The sequence below is a fragment of the Hibiscus syriacus genome, unplaced genomic scaffold, assembly GCF_006381635.1.
Source record: "Hibiscus syriacus cultivar Baekdansim isolate YM2019G1 unplaced genomic scaffold, ASM638163v2 tig00111794_pilon, whole genome shotgun sequence".
Taxonomy (NCBI): Eukaryota; Viridiplantae; Streptophyta; class Magnoliopsida; order Malvales; family Malvaceae; genus Hibiscus; species Hibiscus syriacus.
In genome coordinates, this window is record NW_024063180.1 from 61,955 (window position 1) to 76,347 (window position 14,393).

Here is a 14,393-nt window from a genome sequence, read left to right on the forward strand (position 1 = left end):
GACCCTTAGTCCTAAACCCATTACAGGCTTGTGTGGACTAAGTTAAACTCGAGAGGACACATTCCCTTATGCCCACACGGTGAATAAATTCTCACGAAGACATAAGGTATATGAATCCCGAAGGCTACTTGCTAGGCCCGCAAGTTGAATAAATTCACACGAAGGCGTCGCGTTCACCCCCACTTAAAATAGGGTTTGGAGCTCAGGTTTAGAGCCTTAGATGAAAAATCTTTAAGGGCTGAAGAACGAGTTTTCAATTTTATTTCCAAAGCTTTTTCAATGATGTGTGTGTGTGTATATATACAGCTACTGCCTATTGGGCAAGAAACTATTGTGCTAAAACTAATGTATGCTGAGGTAATTCGATAACATGAAACGGAATGAGGTAAATTCATATAAATTTACAGGCAACATTCACATGACTGGATAATATACATATCATGTTTATTAGCAAATAAAAGAGATGTCGCAGTGGATTGACACAAACGAAGCAAGGGTAATCTTTCTTTCATGAAGATGAGCTTGAAGAATCAAAGGACGATAGCCTTTGCCTCTTCTTCGGAAATATCGAATACAACGAGTATTCCGCCGATAGAGAAGCCTTCTCCAGGACAGAACTCATGGCCTGACGAATAGAACGTGCTAGATATTCCCTTACCTCAGCGTCATCGGCACCCGCTGCTGTTCGGAAGCCGATAAAAACAAAATCATTCCTCAGCCGACTTCCCAATGTCGATATCTCCGCCTTCACCATCTTAACCGGAAGAGTGTCGAGAGCTCGTCGTAGATCGGTCAAGAGTTCGGGTCTATAATCGCAACAGATCGATGCCTTGAAACGACAAGTCCCAATGGCTTCACCATCATCATCATCACATGCATCAACTCTGACCTCATCATCATCCATTGGAACAAGAAACCCTTTGCTGGCTTCAGTTGCGTTCTTCTTCAGTTGTTTCAATTGTGCAACTACTTCACCAAGTAATGTGGCCTTATCCATCTGCAATGAGCATTTGACTTGGTTAATTATCAAAAAGGAAAAACATATTGACAATTGGCTAATTATTACAAAAGGACAGATTCATATGTTAACTGCATTATTTTATACATGAAGACAGAGACAGAACCCACAGCTACGTTAGGGTTTAACTGAAAAAAGTAATATTTTACGAAGTCATATGTCAACTGATCGTATTATGAATTTATGATTATGTTAATTGTCAACTAACACGAACATATAATAGGTGAGGAGAAGAAGTTGATAGCTATAAGGTAGAGTTGCTAACCATTTGTCGAAAAATAATGCATCTTTTTGAAACTTTGAAGTATACCATAGGTAAAATTGAAGGTTTAAATAATAAAATTTTGATTTTATATCATATTTTATGAGATTTTTAAAACAATGTATAATAGGTTTAACATGATTGAGTGATAAATAAAAAATTAATATAAGTTACATTCAAATATAAGTTGCATTTGATCTAATCTCTACAAATTAACTGCATCCATGAACAAGATTTAATAAAGATTTCGATCCAAATACGGGATATTTAAATTAAAAAAAAAAAGTATCTTAAGATATAATTTGGAAAAATTTAGAAGATAAAAGTGTGGTAATAAAAGTACCTTTTTTCCGGTGGGCAAGATAGTACGGAGCGTATCAAGATGAGCATTGATCCTTTCTCTCCTCCTCCTCTCAGCCTCGCTATGGCTCCTCAGAGCCGCTATAGCTTTCTCTTCCGTCACGCTTTTCTTCCCAGCCTTCACCGCCGTCTTCACCAGTTCTCCTTTCTCGCTATCCAACACCAACGACTGCGAGGCCGCCGCCGACAAAGACCATCCATGGGAAATCCCATCGCACGGTCCCAAATCACGTGAAAACGGATCGAGAAAACCAGCACAACAATTCTCAAACGAAAAGTTATTGTTGAGATAGTAAGCAGCCATATAAAAGAAAGGGGATAACAAATTCTAAGCAGTGTATACGAGTTCGGTTTTGTTATTTTACGAGCCGGAGGTGAAAGAGAGTAGACCGGGCGGACGTGTGGTGGGAGCGAACCAGAAGGAGAGCTTGTGGAGAGGGAAGTTTTGATGGTTAACGACTTTCTTGTTGTTGATGATCAGTGCAGTGGCTTCCATAACGCAAGAGGACAATTCTAGTGGGAGATAGTTTCAAATCAGATGAAAGATTACAAAGAAAACATCCACATTTTCTTTTTGATGGTCTTGAATCCCACCATTTCTTCGAGATATTCGTCAATCTTTTGAGAGTTTTGAGACTTTGAACTCCAAAATACAAGTTCTATTTTTAAGTGGGTTTTGATGAATATTCAATGGAAATGGACAGAGAATACAAATGAAACTGTGTTTTCGAACCAAATCCAAGTAACAGAGGGAAGAAGAAGAAGAGAAATTCTCTGGGAGACTTTGAGATTTCAGAGTCTAACTCAAGGTGCATAAAAAGGATTTAGAAGGTCAATGTATTAAAGTTTAAACCACTTCTTTTTATTTATTTATTTAAGGTATCTTAATGGTCTAGAAAGTCTACATTACTTGTATAATCACACTCTTAATCTTAACCACATAAAAGCCGTGGGGTAATATACTTTATTTGGTAGGTATATTTGGCTTTTATATAAAATATGAACGTATATTTTAATTTTATTTTTAAGTGAATGATTGAATTGTTAAATGAATTTTTATTACAAATCAATATATGAAAAGTTCTTTAATGTTTATAAATTTAAATATTTGGGAAAACTCTAGTATAGTAATTAATGTTGTGAGCATAGACAAAGTCAATAATTTGTGTTAGGAGTTGAGATAAAAAATTATAAGATTTTGAGGTCAAAGTTAAAAAGAGATTAAATTGAATTATTATTTCTTTCAGGGGCCAACTATGAAGATTTTCCATTTAATCAAAGGATAAAAGTATTTAAAACATATTATTATTTTTTGTGTTAATTTTACAATTATCCTACTTAATTAAAGAAGCAATGTTATTCCCTGAACTTACCTTCATCCTTGATTGTATAAGGGTAGAATGATTTTTGACCCCTTAACTTTATCAATTTAATCATTTAACCTTTATTTCTTTTTTATATTTTGACCCTCAAAATTTTATTTTTCACCAAATTGACCTAAATGTGATCAAAAAGCAACGTTGTTTTGTCCCTATTGAAATGTTTACTTCAACTATTTTGTTATTTTTTTATCATGTCATCAGAAAATTTTAAAAATATTAAAAATTATAAAAAGTCAACATCAACATTTCCATAACAACAAATTTTGTTAATTTCAAGGTGATGTTATTGCAAACATAATAGATGATATTGCAGTTACTGTAAATATCATGGTTGTGAATTTTTAATAAAGATGCTATTGTGAACATAATGATTGTGGATATCACGATTTTAGACGATGTTGTTACTACTATATAACGATCATGTTGTGGTTATAAACCGTTATATAAGTAATTGTTCCTAACAACAAGTGTTGAAAAAATAAATTTTAAGAGCAACTCCACAATAATAAGTATTGAAAAAAAAAGTCTCTAATAACAAATATTAAAAAAATTAAGAACATACTCATAATAATAAATATTAGGGAAAATTAAATCTTTAATAACCAATATTAAAAATAATTAAGTCTTATAACTGATATAAAATTATTTTTTATAAATATAATATATTATAAAAATTCTGAATCCTTCCCGTCTAAGCCGAAATACGGCCTAGAAAAAGACATATAACTTGTGTCAACTTAGAAGTGTAGTAACTATTTCATCATATTTGGGTAAATTTGATTAAAAAAGAGTCAAGAGGTAAAAGCAACACAATAAAATTTAAAGACTGAAATGATTAAAGTGATAAAATTAAGGGGGTCAAAAAGTCATTCTACCATTGTAAAGGCACGATAACGTTTGAGAAGAAGAGGCTGCCACATGACCCTCACCACTTGCATCACATTATTAATATATTATCAATTGCATTTAAACAAAAGGAGCAAAACAAAAATTTTAGTGGAATACTCTCTCTTTCGAGGCTAAGGAAGTCTTTGCCTTGTCATCATCTCACTCTTGAAGTGGTTAAAGTTTCCTCACTGGACCAACTTACATATATATATATATATATATATATAATTATGGGCTAATTTGGTTAGATTCAATGCATTTTTGAAGATAATATTTATAAATCATGTGAGCTTTGTCTTTAAGCTTGTTGATTACCTAACCTTTATCACCACCTTTAGCAAATATAAATAATTGGTCATAAGCTTTATGATAAGTAGTGAGAAAATGAATAGAGCAACTTTCTATGTGATGTGATGCCTTTGCAACGTTAAGCTTGAAAACTAACATGTCATTTTAATGCTTGGTAATATTCAAACCCTATTTTCAGTTTTGAAATCGTTATGAATTTGATATACATATAAACGTTATTTTAATTCCACAAATAAAGCTAGTTGTTATTTAATTTTTAGGGTGAATTCTACTCGTGACCACTTAATAATTTATTATTTTTAATCTAATTGTTAATATTTTGATTTTATTAGTTAGACCACTTAACTATTTAAATAATATCAATTAAGTCACATGGTGTTAATATTTAACCGAGGATCTAACATGAAACTTAAAGAAATGAGTATAATTAAAGGTTGGTCTTTATTACTTACATATTCTATCGATTTGATCCTAGTTAGAGAATTGAATTTATAGAATGATAGAATGGGTAGGTATTGAGGACCAAATACGTAATTATACGACTTTTTTCAATCACATCAACTCCTCCATCAAATATTAACGAGAGTGATTTGATTGACATCATTTAAACATTTAAGTGAAATGATGATAGAATTAAAAGATCAATGATTATATTAACATTCTCAATAGTTAAGTGGTGACGATTATAGTTACCTTAATTTCTATTGATATTTATAAAATATTAAAAATACCATCTATGGAGTCACAATTGAAAATAAAATTATGAAAAATTATTTAATTTAAAGGTTGTGTAAATTATAGTCTGCATAATCATGTTTATTTTAATATCATTTATTCTATTTAGAGCATAATCATGTTTATTTTAATATCATTTATTCTATTTAGAGTTTATTTATATGGCTTAGTGTTTAATGTTTTATATTTTAAGATTTATTATTAAAAGTATAAACCAACTTACCTAGTGGTTAAAAAATCGTTATTGTTCTTATAGGTCATGGGTTTGAGCACCAACGACTGTAGTAGAGCGATTGATTCATTAGCAAATGGTTAAAATGGAGTTAATCTTAGCATTTGATTTTCTTTCATCCAACGATCTTTAAAAAGTGTAAAATTAAAAAATTTACATTATGTAACTGAATCCTAACCCTATATAATCATGTATCGTATATTTTACATAATTCATGTATCAAATAATTTCTCTAAAAATATAATTTATTTCCATCATAGATAAAGATTCAAGTTTTTAGTCTCGACCCTCTGCCTCTATCTCTCATTGAATTTGAGTTAATTATCACTTATCACTTTCGAAGAAGCCTCCCTACCAATGAGATAAATGTAGTTTAATTATCACTTACCACTTTCAAATTGGAGTTTCTTCATTTATTTAAGGCTCTCACATCAGGAAACTGATAGCAATGCAACAATATTACACGTAGGGTTTGTAATAATTTATAAAGTTCCATTGATCTTGTGGCTAGAAATTAAAAACCCTTCTTTCTTTTTCTAAAATAAATGAAAAAAAAAAACAAAATGTCAATCGCAAACAATTTTTTATTCCAGGAAAAAAATAAAACAATCACACAGTTGTTCAAATATCAATTTGGCCAAATTAAATTGCAAAGTCGGTGGGTGACAGATCAGAAAGCAACATGGAGATAAGAATTTAAAACAAATAATCAGAGAGAAAATATAATAAATTATAATTTTAATAGATAGTTTATAAAAAAAATAAGTTGGATTGATCATATTTATTGGTAATTTCATTTAAGGTTATCAACGTGTATAAATTGTCTACTAAATAATAAAAATAAGTTCATACAATAGGCGGATTTGAAGGACTTTATAAATGAAAAAATATCGAATTGAAATTAACATAAAATAGATTACATAAGAAAGAAGATTTGATGTAATTTGACTTTGTCTTTCTTTACATATAATAGAAATCATGAAGAGTATAAATATATAAGATCTCATATGCCTCAAAATCTAATACACATATCAAAACCTAGTATATTTCAAATAATAATTTTCCATTTTTATCAATTTAAAGTCATTACGTCAATCAAATGTGAAAGGTGATTATTGTAATTTTGTCATTCATATCACTTGATATTAATTACATCACATGTCGTCAACATTTGATGAAAGTGACACGAAAGTTAACAAAATTGACATAATTACATTTAGTCCTTATTACTTATATATTCTATTAATTTTTAATTTAATTCAATAACCTTAATTCTCCAATCAGAAGGTGACACGTTAACTCCACTGTCCAATGTTAACGGAAAATGACTTGGTTGACATCATTTAGATAATTAAACGATTTAGTTGACAAAATAAAAAGATCGAGAATCAGATAGAAAATTTCTCCTAATTATCATTATATTTTCTTAGAAAATTGTCTTGGTCTCTCGAAACGCTGGGAACTTAATCTTAGAGACCCCAACCCAATAGTCTTATTGACATATAATCAACGGCCCGTTATCTAATACATTATAAATGACCCAGTAACTAACAATTTAATCAACGGCTCAATTGGCATGGCACTAACAACTCAATCAAAAGACTAATCAATTAATCCAACTAACTAGGAAAGTCCATTACAATTATTTGATTCAATTAGCCTTAATATTCACCGTGCTTTCTAAATTTATTGAAGCTAATTGTTGAACATAATATCTAATTCAATGTACTGATCGAACAAAAATCTGAATATTTTCTTTCCTCATGTTTGTTCCTTATTTACCATCTTTTTTTTTTCTTTCATTTCTTCGTCCAGAATTCCAAAATTATTATTTATCACTATTCTTCTTTATTTATTCAACGTTCTCTTTCTTGAGAGTAAGGTTGTTAGTTTTCGAGTTGCTAGATATATCTGGGGATGTCTCAGGTGCACCATCCTTAATATACGGTTAAGGAAAGATACTACTGGAAATGTTATTATTTTTTTAATATTTCTGGTAAAGCGGTACCTAAAATATTATTTTTCTGCCGGAAATGTTAATATTGGGCACTACCTAAAACGTTATTTTTATACCAGAAATATTAATATTGAGCGTTATTTTCTCTACCGGTTTTTAAATAACGAAATTAACATTTCCGGTTGAAAAATAATGTTTTAGGTAGCATTTTACTGAAAAAGTTAAAAAAATAATAACATTTTCGGTAGTATTTTTCTCTAGCCTATATTAAGCTATCTTACGACAGAACTACCCATACCTCTCAAGTTGAGATAGTGATAGTTTTAGGAATATGGTGGTGTATTTTTTGGACTTTTGAGCCTCAGTTGATCATTTTCTTCTACTTCTTTGGAATGCCTTTAAAAATGAACTCTACAGTTAATTCTGATATCGACTTACATCAAAAGATTAGTTGTTCATTGCAACAACAACTATTTTATGTTTAACAATAGCATGGTTCATTGCATAATTAATTCATTCTTTAAAGTACACTACAACAAAATAGAGTTTTAGCGGCGGTTTTTTTAGTCTTATAACGATGTTTTTAAGCGCCGCTAAAAGCACTTGTGACGATAGGAAAAACGCCGCAAGCACCGCCGGCCATACCAGTACCGCTAAAGTTAGCGGCGTTTGAGAACAAAAAATACCGCAATAAGTCAAGATCTATCGCGGCAAAAGGTCGATATCTATAACAGCATTTTCGAAACAAACGTCGCAAAAGGCCGATATCTATAGCGACGTTTTTTGAAAAACGACGCAAAATGTCAGATCTATAGCGGCGTTTTGGAACAAACGCTGTAAAAGGTCGAGATCTATAGCGGCATTTTTGGAACAAACGCCGCAAAAGGTCGAGATCTATAGCGACGTTTTCGGAATAATGCCGCAAAAGATTAGATCTATAGCGGTGTTTTTGGATACAAACACCGCAAAAGGCCAGACCAATTGCAACGTTTTCGGAATAACGCCGCAAAAGATTAGATCTATAGCGGTGTTTTTGGATAAAAACGTCGCAAAAGGTCAAATCTACAACGGTGTTTTTGGAATCAAACGCCGCAAAAGGTCAGATCTATTGCGACGCTTTTGGATACAAACGCCGCTAATCACCTTTCTTTAGCTAAGATTAATTGATTTTGCGTATTTCATTTATGCTCTACATCACCTAAATTTAATATCATGTAGTTTTATCTAATTAACAACAACCATTCTAATTAACAACAAAATAAATTAAAATTTATAAACATTAAAATTAAATGTAATGTAGTTTGACATTGTTGTCCAAAATGATACATCTTTTCATGATCAAAATCAACTAAAAAGAGAGCAGCATAACTCTTCACATGCCAAAACAACTTAAAATTGAAAGGAAAACATAACAGCAGTAGTGCAGTACCACAGTTTTGAGGGCAATGGCAACTCTTCACCTGTGCGTATATAGAACATACAAAGAGCATTATTTTCTGCTTGTCACAGGAAGATTAATGAATGGACATCGATATAGAACATACAAAGAAAAGATGGACTCCAAAAAAGGATACAAAACCAACAAGCTAATAATAAGGTACAATGACAAATTTACCAAATAAAAATGCAATAGGAAATAAGAATATGAAAACGTCAACATAACAAAAAGATGAATACTGAATAATCTCTTCTTTGAATTCAACAGTAATCCAAAATAACTTTTCAGGATCTTTAAGTATGAATTAGGAATCTTGCCCCATAATTCTCCATTTTCTAACTCTATGCACCCTGGTAGACAATAACTTTTCAATCTAGCCATTACAATTATCTCTCATATAGGTTGTATTATAGATCTCAATTTTTTCATCAAATTACAGTGGAATGGAACATGTAGAATGTGTATACCTAATTCCTGTGTCCAAATGAGGTCAAAGCTTTATTTAATTTGGACAGAATATGTTTATAGAAGATGATAAGTCCATCGATATGCAGAAAATGCTTGAAATGCACGTGTATGTTACAAATTAGATATATCAATTAGGATATTTTACAAAGTGTTTTTGTGAACTTACCCATATGCATCGACAATTTCCTGAAAAGAAGCAGTAAATTTATTTGTGCAAAAATAGGTATGTGGTAACTCTCTTGTATGCATGACCTGTAAAATGGCTCCAACTTGGGAGTTGGAGTCAACTGAAGCCCGCTGCAATGCCTCCTGAATCTGAATAAAAAAGGCTCAAACTCATACATCAGTATCTACTAAATAAAAATTTCTCTTTAAGGTTCTACAAAAGAAAACAATTCAAGAAAGGTCACGATGAACTAAAAATTTTCAAACAAGGACAAAGGGATATGTAAAGCACAAAGGGCAGAAAATTAATACATGTTTTGCCAAGAACCAAAAGAAGAAGAGATATCTAAATATGTTTTGTTAAGGGAGGCATTACAATAATCACAACAAGAGCAGGGGGTGTTCCTCACCGAAAAGTAAAATTGAGGGAGATGTCTGTGAAAAAGAAGGAAAGAGATAGTCATGCATACTCAGACAATCTAACTAATAGATAATTGGAAAGCCTGAAATGTCACACAAAAAAACATATTATGTTAAGAAACAATGAAGAACCAGTCTACCAAACCATTCAGAAAAGCATAAAAATGATAGTTTAAAGAAGAAAAAGTAATGCATACCTCAGAAATCATCAGAGCCTGTTTGGCATGGTCCTCAAAAAAAGGATAACGGTTAGCTCCAAAAGCATCACAGATCTTCAGAATTTTTTCTTTGCTCTTTCTCCGGAGAAGAAAACCATAAATACATTTTTCTCCATCTGCACATTTATATTCACTAATCAAAGACAAACAAAACTTGTTTCAAGATTAGACAAAGATCTACTCTTCATAAGCCCAAGTTTCAAAACAATACCAGCTAACAACAAACATAAGCATGATTAGTACCACAAAATATCAAAAGAATAAGAACAAAACTGGCAAAAAGAATCACCTTCTCTGCAGAAACAGGATCAAAGACAAGTGCCTCTATAGGAATCTGCTTGAGGAACACATTTCCCCTAGTTGCACGAAATAAAATCCTCTCAAATGCCATAGACTTTCCCATAGGAACAAGGCCAGTAATAAACCCCAACTTCACTAGGTTTGACAAATCTGCTGAGGTTTCCTTCATAAACACTAAGGAAATTTTGAGTAAAAGCATCCATCATAACTAATCAGTACAATATGTTAAAAGAAAGATGCTTCTATACTTGCTCCTGTAACACAGGAGTTGCTATGGATTCTTCCCTACAATATGTTAAAAGAAAGATGTTAAAATAGAAACTCTTAATCTATACTAGTAAAAGTTCTACATTACAAGAAAGAGAAAGTAAGAACTAGGACAGTAAAGGTCACGACTTCAGCTATGTTGTGCAAGAAAGACAAAATTGAAAATCTCCAAGCTCTGTTTCAACTTCCACGCTTGTTGCAATATAACACGAACAACATCTACAGTGGCATTTCCTTGCATCACCAGAGATTCCAGATTAAAAAGATTAGAAATCTCCAAGCTCTGTTTCAACTTCGATCTCTCAAAAACCCAAGCTCCACACATGCATCAATCCATCCTGTAGTGCCTAAAGTTCAGATGTAAAATAGTTATTTTTCAAAAATATTAAAAAGTCGAGAGGGAAGAGAGAAGATGAAACATTTTTATTTTTCAAAAAGGGAGGGAGCGGGAATGAAAAAATAGGTTAAGGGGAGAAATGAAAAGGGGTTAAAGAGGCACGAGACTTAGAAACTTTAAACTTGCGGCATCTGTAAATACAAACGCAACTAAAGTACATGTCTTTAGCATTGTTTGTATAAAAACGCCACTAAAGCCTAGTCTATAGTGGCGTTTATATAAAAACTCCACTAACGTACTAGTCTAAGCGACGTTTGTAAAAAAAAACCCACTAAAGTACGAGTCTATAGCGGCATTTGTATTAAATGCCGCTAAATTACAAGTCTATAGCGGCGTTTGTATAAAAACACCACTAAAATACGTGTCTATACATTTGTTGAAAAATAAAGCCACTATGATGAACCTATTACAGTGTTTGTATAAAAACGCCGCTAAAGTACTACTATGTTGCGACGCTTTGTATAAAAACGCCGCTAAAATTACCATTTTATGGCGTTTGAAATGTAAACGCCGCAATATGTTTAAACTTAGTGGTGTTTATTCTCAAAACGCCGTTAAAAAACCATTATAGAACAATTTTACTATAGTGGTACGAATAACCATCCTAACTGTTTTCACCTTAAATAAATTTATCAATAACCTATGTTGCCTAATAAGTAGTTCTATGTCAACTTCCTCCATTAGAGATCACTATTTCATTTATGTTATCAAACTAGATTTGTTGATATCTTTCTTACATCAAAATCTAAGAAGAATATGATGATGAGATGCAATTAGACTAAAGGATGGTGTTTGGTGATGGTGAATCCTCCTTCATATCATGATCATTTCTTTTCTGGATTTAATTCGAAAAGTTTGTAATGCAACTCAAATATGTACAGGATTAATTAGTGTGGGTCGTGATTAGTTTGATTTTCGTTATCTATCATGATTTATCAATATAATGAAATTCCTCTTCTCTATTAATAAAATTTACTATTTAGAGTTTTTTTTACGTAAATATGTATATTTACATTTTGCGATTTTGTTTATTTACCCTTAATTATATTTATTATTTTATAATTTTAGAGGATTAATTTTAATCTACCGACATAGATGACATATGATAACCATGATAGATAGATGGAATTGACATCTACTTGTAGCATTAGAATAATTAATCAAAGACCAGCCTGTATTTACATTAGTCTATAACCCATACAATTTTTTAATCTTCCGTTGAAAAGTTTGGCAAGCGTAAGAAAATAATAATTATAAAGAAAAGCCGGTAAAAGTGCCCAAATAATGATGTGAAAATTTTTAATTCTCAAAGTAATGTAGTCACCTGATTAATTTTTGATATAGGATGTTTTTTACAGGGTTTTGGGATCTCTCGACGTCTTCAGGGGTGGACCAGATTTCTCGGCGTCTTTGGGAGAATTCAATTATGGAAATCCCGGGGTCTTTAGCATTTAAAAAAAAGTTGGCATTTTTACACAAATATCACCTTAACAGAAATTAATTACTTGTTAGTCACTGTTTAAGAATATTTTACGGATCTAGCATATTTTAAATACTTTCTATAAAATTATTCCTGCATTAAATTACACAATACAATTATGTCTACCAATTAGTACTTGACATTTTCTGATACGTTTTTGACCCTTTCAAAATCCTATACGTATAGTATATTCTAGGATTTTGGAAAATAATTTTACAGAAAAACGCGACACATTTACCGCATAGGATTTTGAAAAATAAATATTAGTTATAAAACTTTTATAAATATTTTTCAAAATCCTATGATGTACATGTACCGCGTCTTCCTGTAAAATTATTTTCAAAATAATGATGATCTGTAATATTTTATAAAATTATTTATATTTTAAAGAGAAAATAACCTCAGTGACCAAAAATCCCATATAATATACGATTTTAACCAACTTTTTCTGGATTTGTCAAAATGACCAACAAAATCGCAATGTGATCGCTAATTCGCAACGCGATCTCCATTATCGCAAATTCGCGTTGCATTTTCGCAATGCGATAGTTGAAAATCGCGTTGCGATGGTCTACAGTATCGTTGCGATTTTCCCAATTCGCAATGCGAATAAGTAAATCGCAACGCGAATTGGGAAAATCGCAATGCGAATAAGTAAATCGCAACGCGAATTGGGAAAATCGCAATGCGATACTGACTATCGCAATGCGATAATAAAAAATCGCAACGAGATACTTACTTTCGCAACGCGATACTGACTTTCGCAACGCGATTTACATAGCGTCATTCGTATTAACGCGTATTTTTTTTCCAATTCCAAACACGTATTTTTTCTTAATAAATCGGAAAATTAACCGTCCACAGTAATCGCAACTCATAACTCAAACCCAAAAACACAACACTCAGTCCCATCTCCATCTCTCACTCTCTACGGCGAAATCCGTCCCATCTCCGAAGATTTCCGTCCCATCGCCGGTGAAATCCCTCACAACCATTCACAGTCAAAAATCCCTCACAATCATTCAGAAATGAAAAATCACCTCCGAGGGTTAGTTTTTTTTTTTTTTGAAATTTTTGCATTATTTTAGGTTTTTATCGAGATTGATGATAAGTTTACTGGTAATTTCAATAATAGATTAACCATTTCACTTAGATTTCTTATTAAATTCATTCGATTGCTGCCAATATGCTAAACTGTTTAGCCTGTGAAGTTAGTATTTGTCTTTGCTTTGTCTTTTGGTTGAAGTAATGCATAAGAAGAATAGTTTCGAGAATGAAAATCGAACGCGGAAATAACTATCGCAACGGATAATCGCAACGCGATTTTCATTTCGCGTTGCGATTTTCATTTCGCGTTGCGATTTTTATTTCGCGGTTGCGATTTTCATTTCGCGGTTGCGATTTTCATTTCGCGTTGCGATTGTCTGGTCGCGATAGTCATTTCGCGTTGCGATTCTCTCGTTGCGATAGTCATTTCCGCGTTGCGATTCATCATTATCTCGTTGCGATTTTCATTTCAACCAAAAGACAAAAACAGTGTTGCAAATTTTAGTTTCAAGAATAAACTACTATTTATGTTTATTGTTTTGTTTTTAGTATATCTTGACAGTGTAATTTTTGGTATATCTAACTTGGTATGTTTATTGTTTTTTGTAGAAATTTTTTTCAGCTTCATTGACATTAAGGAATAAAGTTAGCCTAGCCACTACAATTGCTTCGAAGCTTTCACCTGCACAAAGGATATGTTTACTTTATCTTGTTTTCTTTATTCAAGTCATCTCTCCTCTACTCTACAGTATCTTTATCTTTATTTTAAAGATGAAAAAATCTACATCACCAAACTATACTTTATTCACAATATTTAATTATTATAATATTAATTTTGCAAATGTAAAATAAAACATATACATTTCTAAATATCAAGATATAAAAACATAAATAAAATATTCATAAATAAATTACGAAAATATAATTTAATTATAATATTAATTTTGCAAATGTAAAATAAAACATATACATTTCTAATAAATATCAAGATAAAAAACATAAATAAATATTCATAAATAACATTACGAAAATATAAATAAATAAGAAATT

The 14,393-nt window shown here is 31.5% G+C and overlaps 1 protein-coding gene across 1 annotated transcript; it reads right to left on the bottom strand.

Moving 5' to 3' along the window:
* Window positions 1-308: 308 nt before the first annotated feature.
* Window positions 309-2,460, bottom strand: LOC120170853 (transcription factor bHLH30-like). Its single transcript, XM_039178702.1, has 2 exons — window positions 1,624-2,460; window positions 309-997 (listed from the first exon to the last, which is right to left on the bottom strand). The coding sequence occupies exons 1-2, from the start codon at window positions 1,942-1,944 to the stop codon at window positions 509-511; spliced, it is 810 nt and encodes a 269-aa protein (XP_039034633.1). The 5' UTR covers window positions 1,945-2,460; the 3' UTR covers window positions 309-508.
* Window positions 2,461-14,393: the final 11,933 nt, after the last annotated feature.

What these genes read in the sequence shown, in the direction of transcription:
- LOC120170853 (XM_039178702.1), bottom strand. Translation starts at nt 1,944, where the DNA reads ATGGCTGCTTACTATCTCAACAATAACTTTTCGTTTGAGAATTGTTGT. An exon ending in TCTTGCCCACCGGAAAAAAG is followed by an intron (nt 998 to 1,623) that starts GTACTTTTATTA and finishes TGCTCATTGCAG; the next exon opens with ATGGATAAGGCCACATTACT.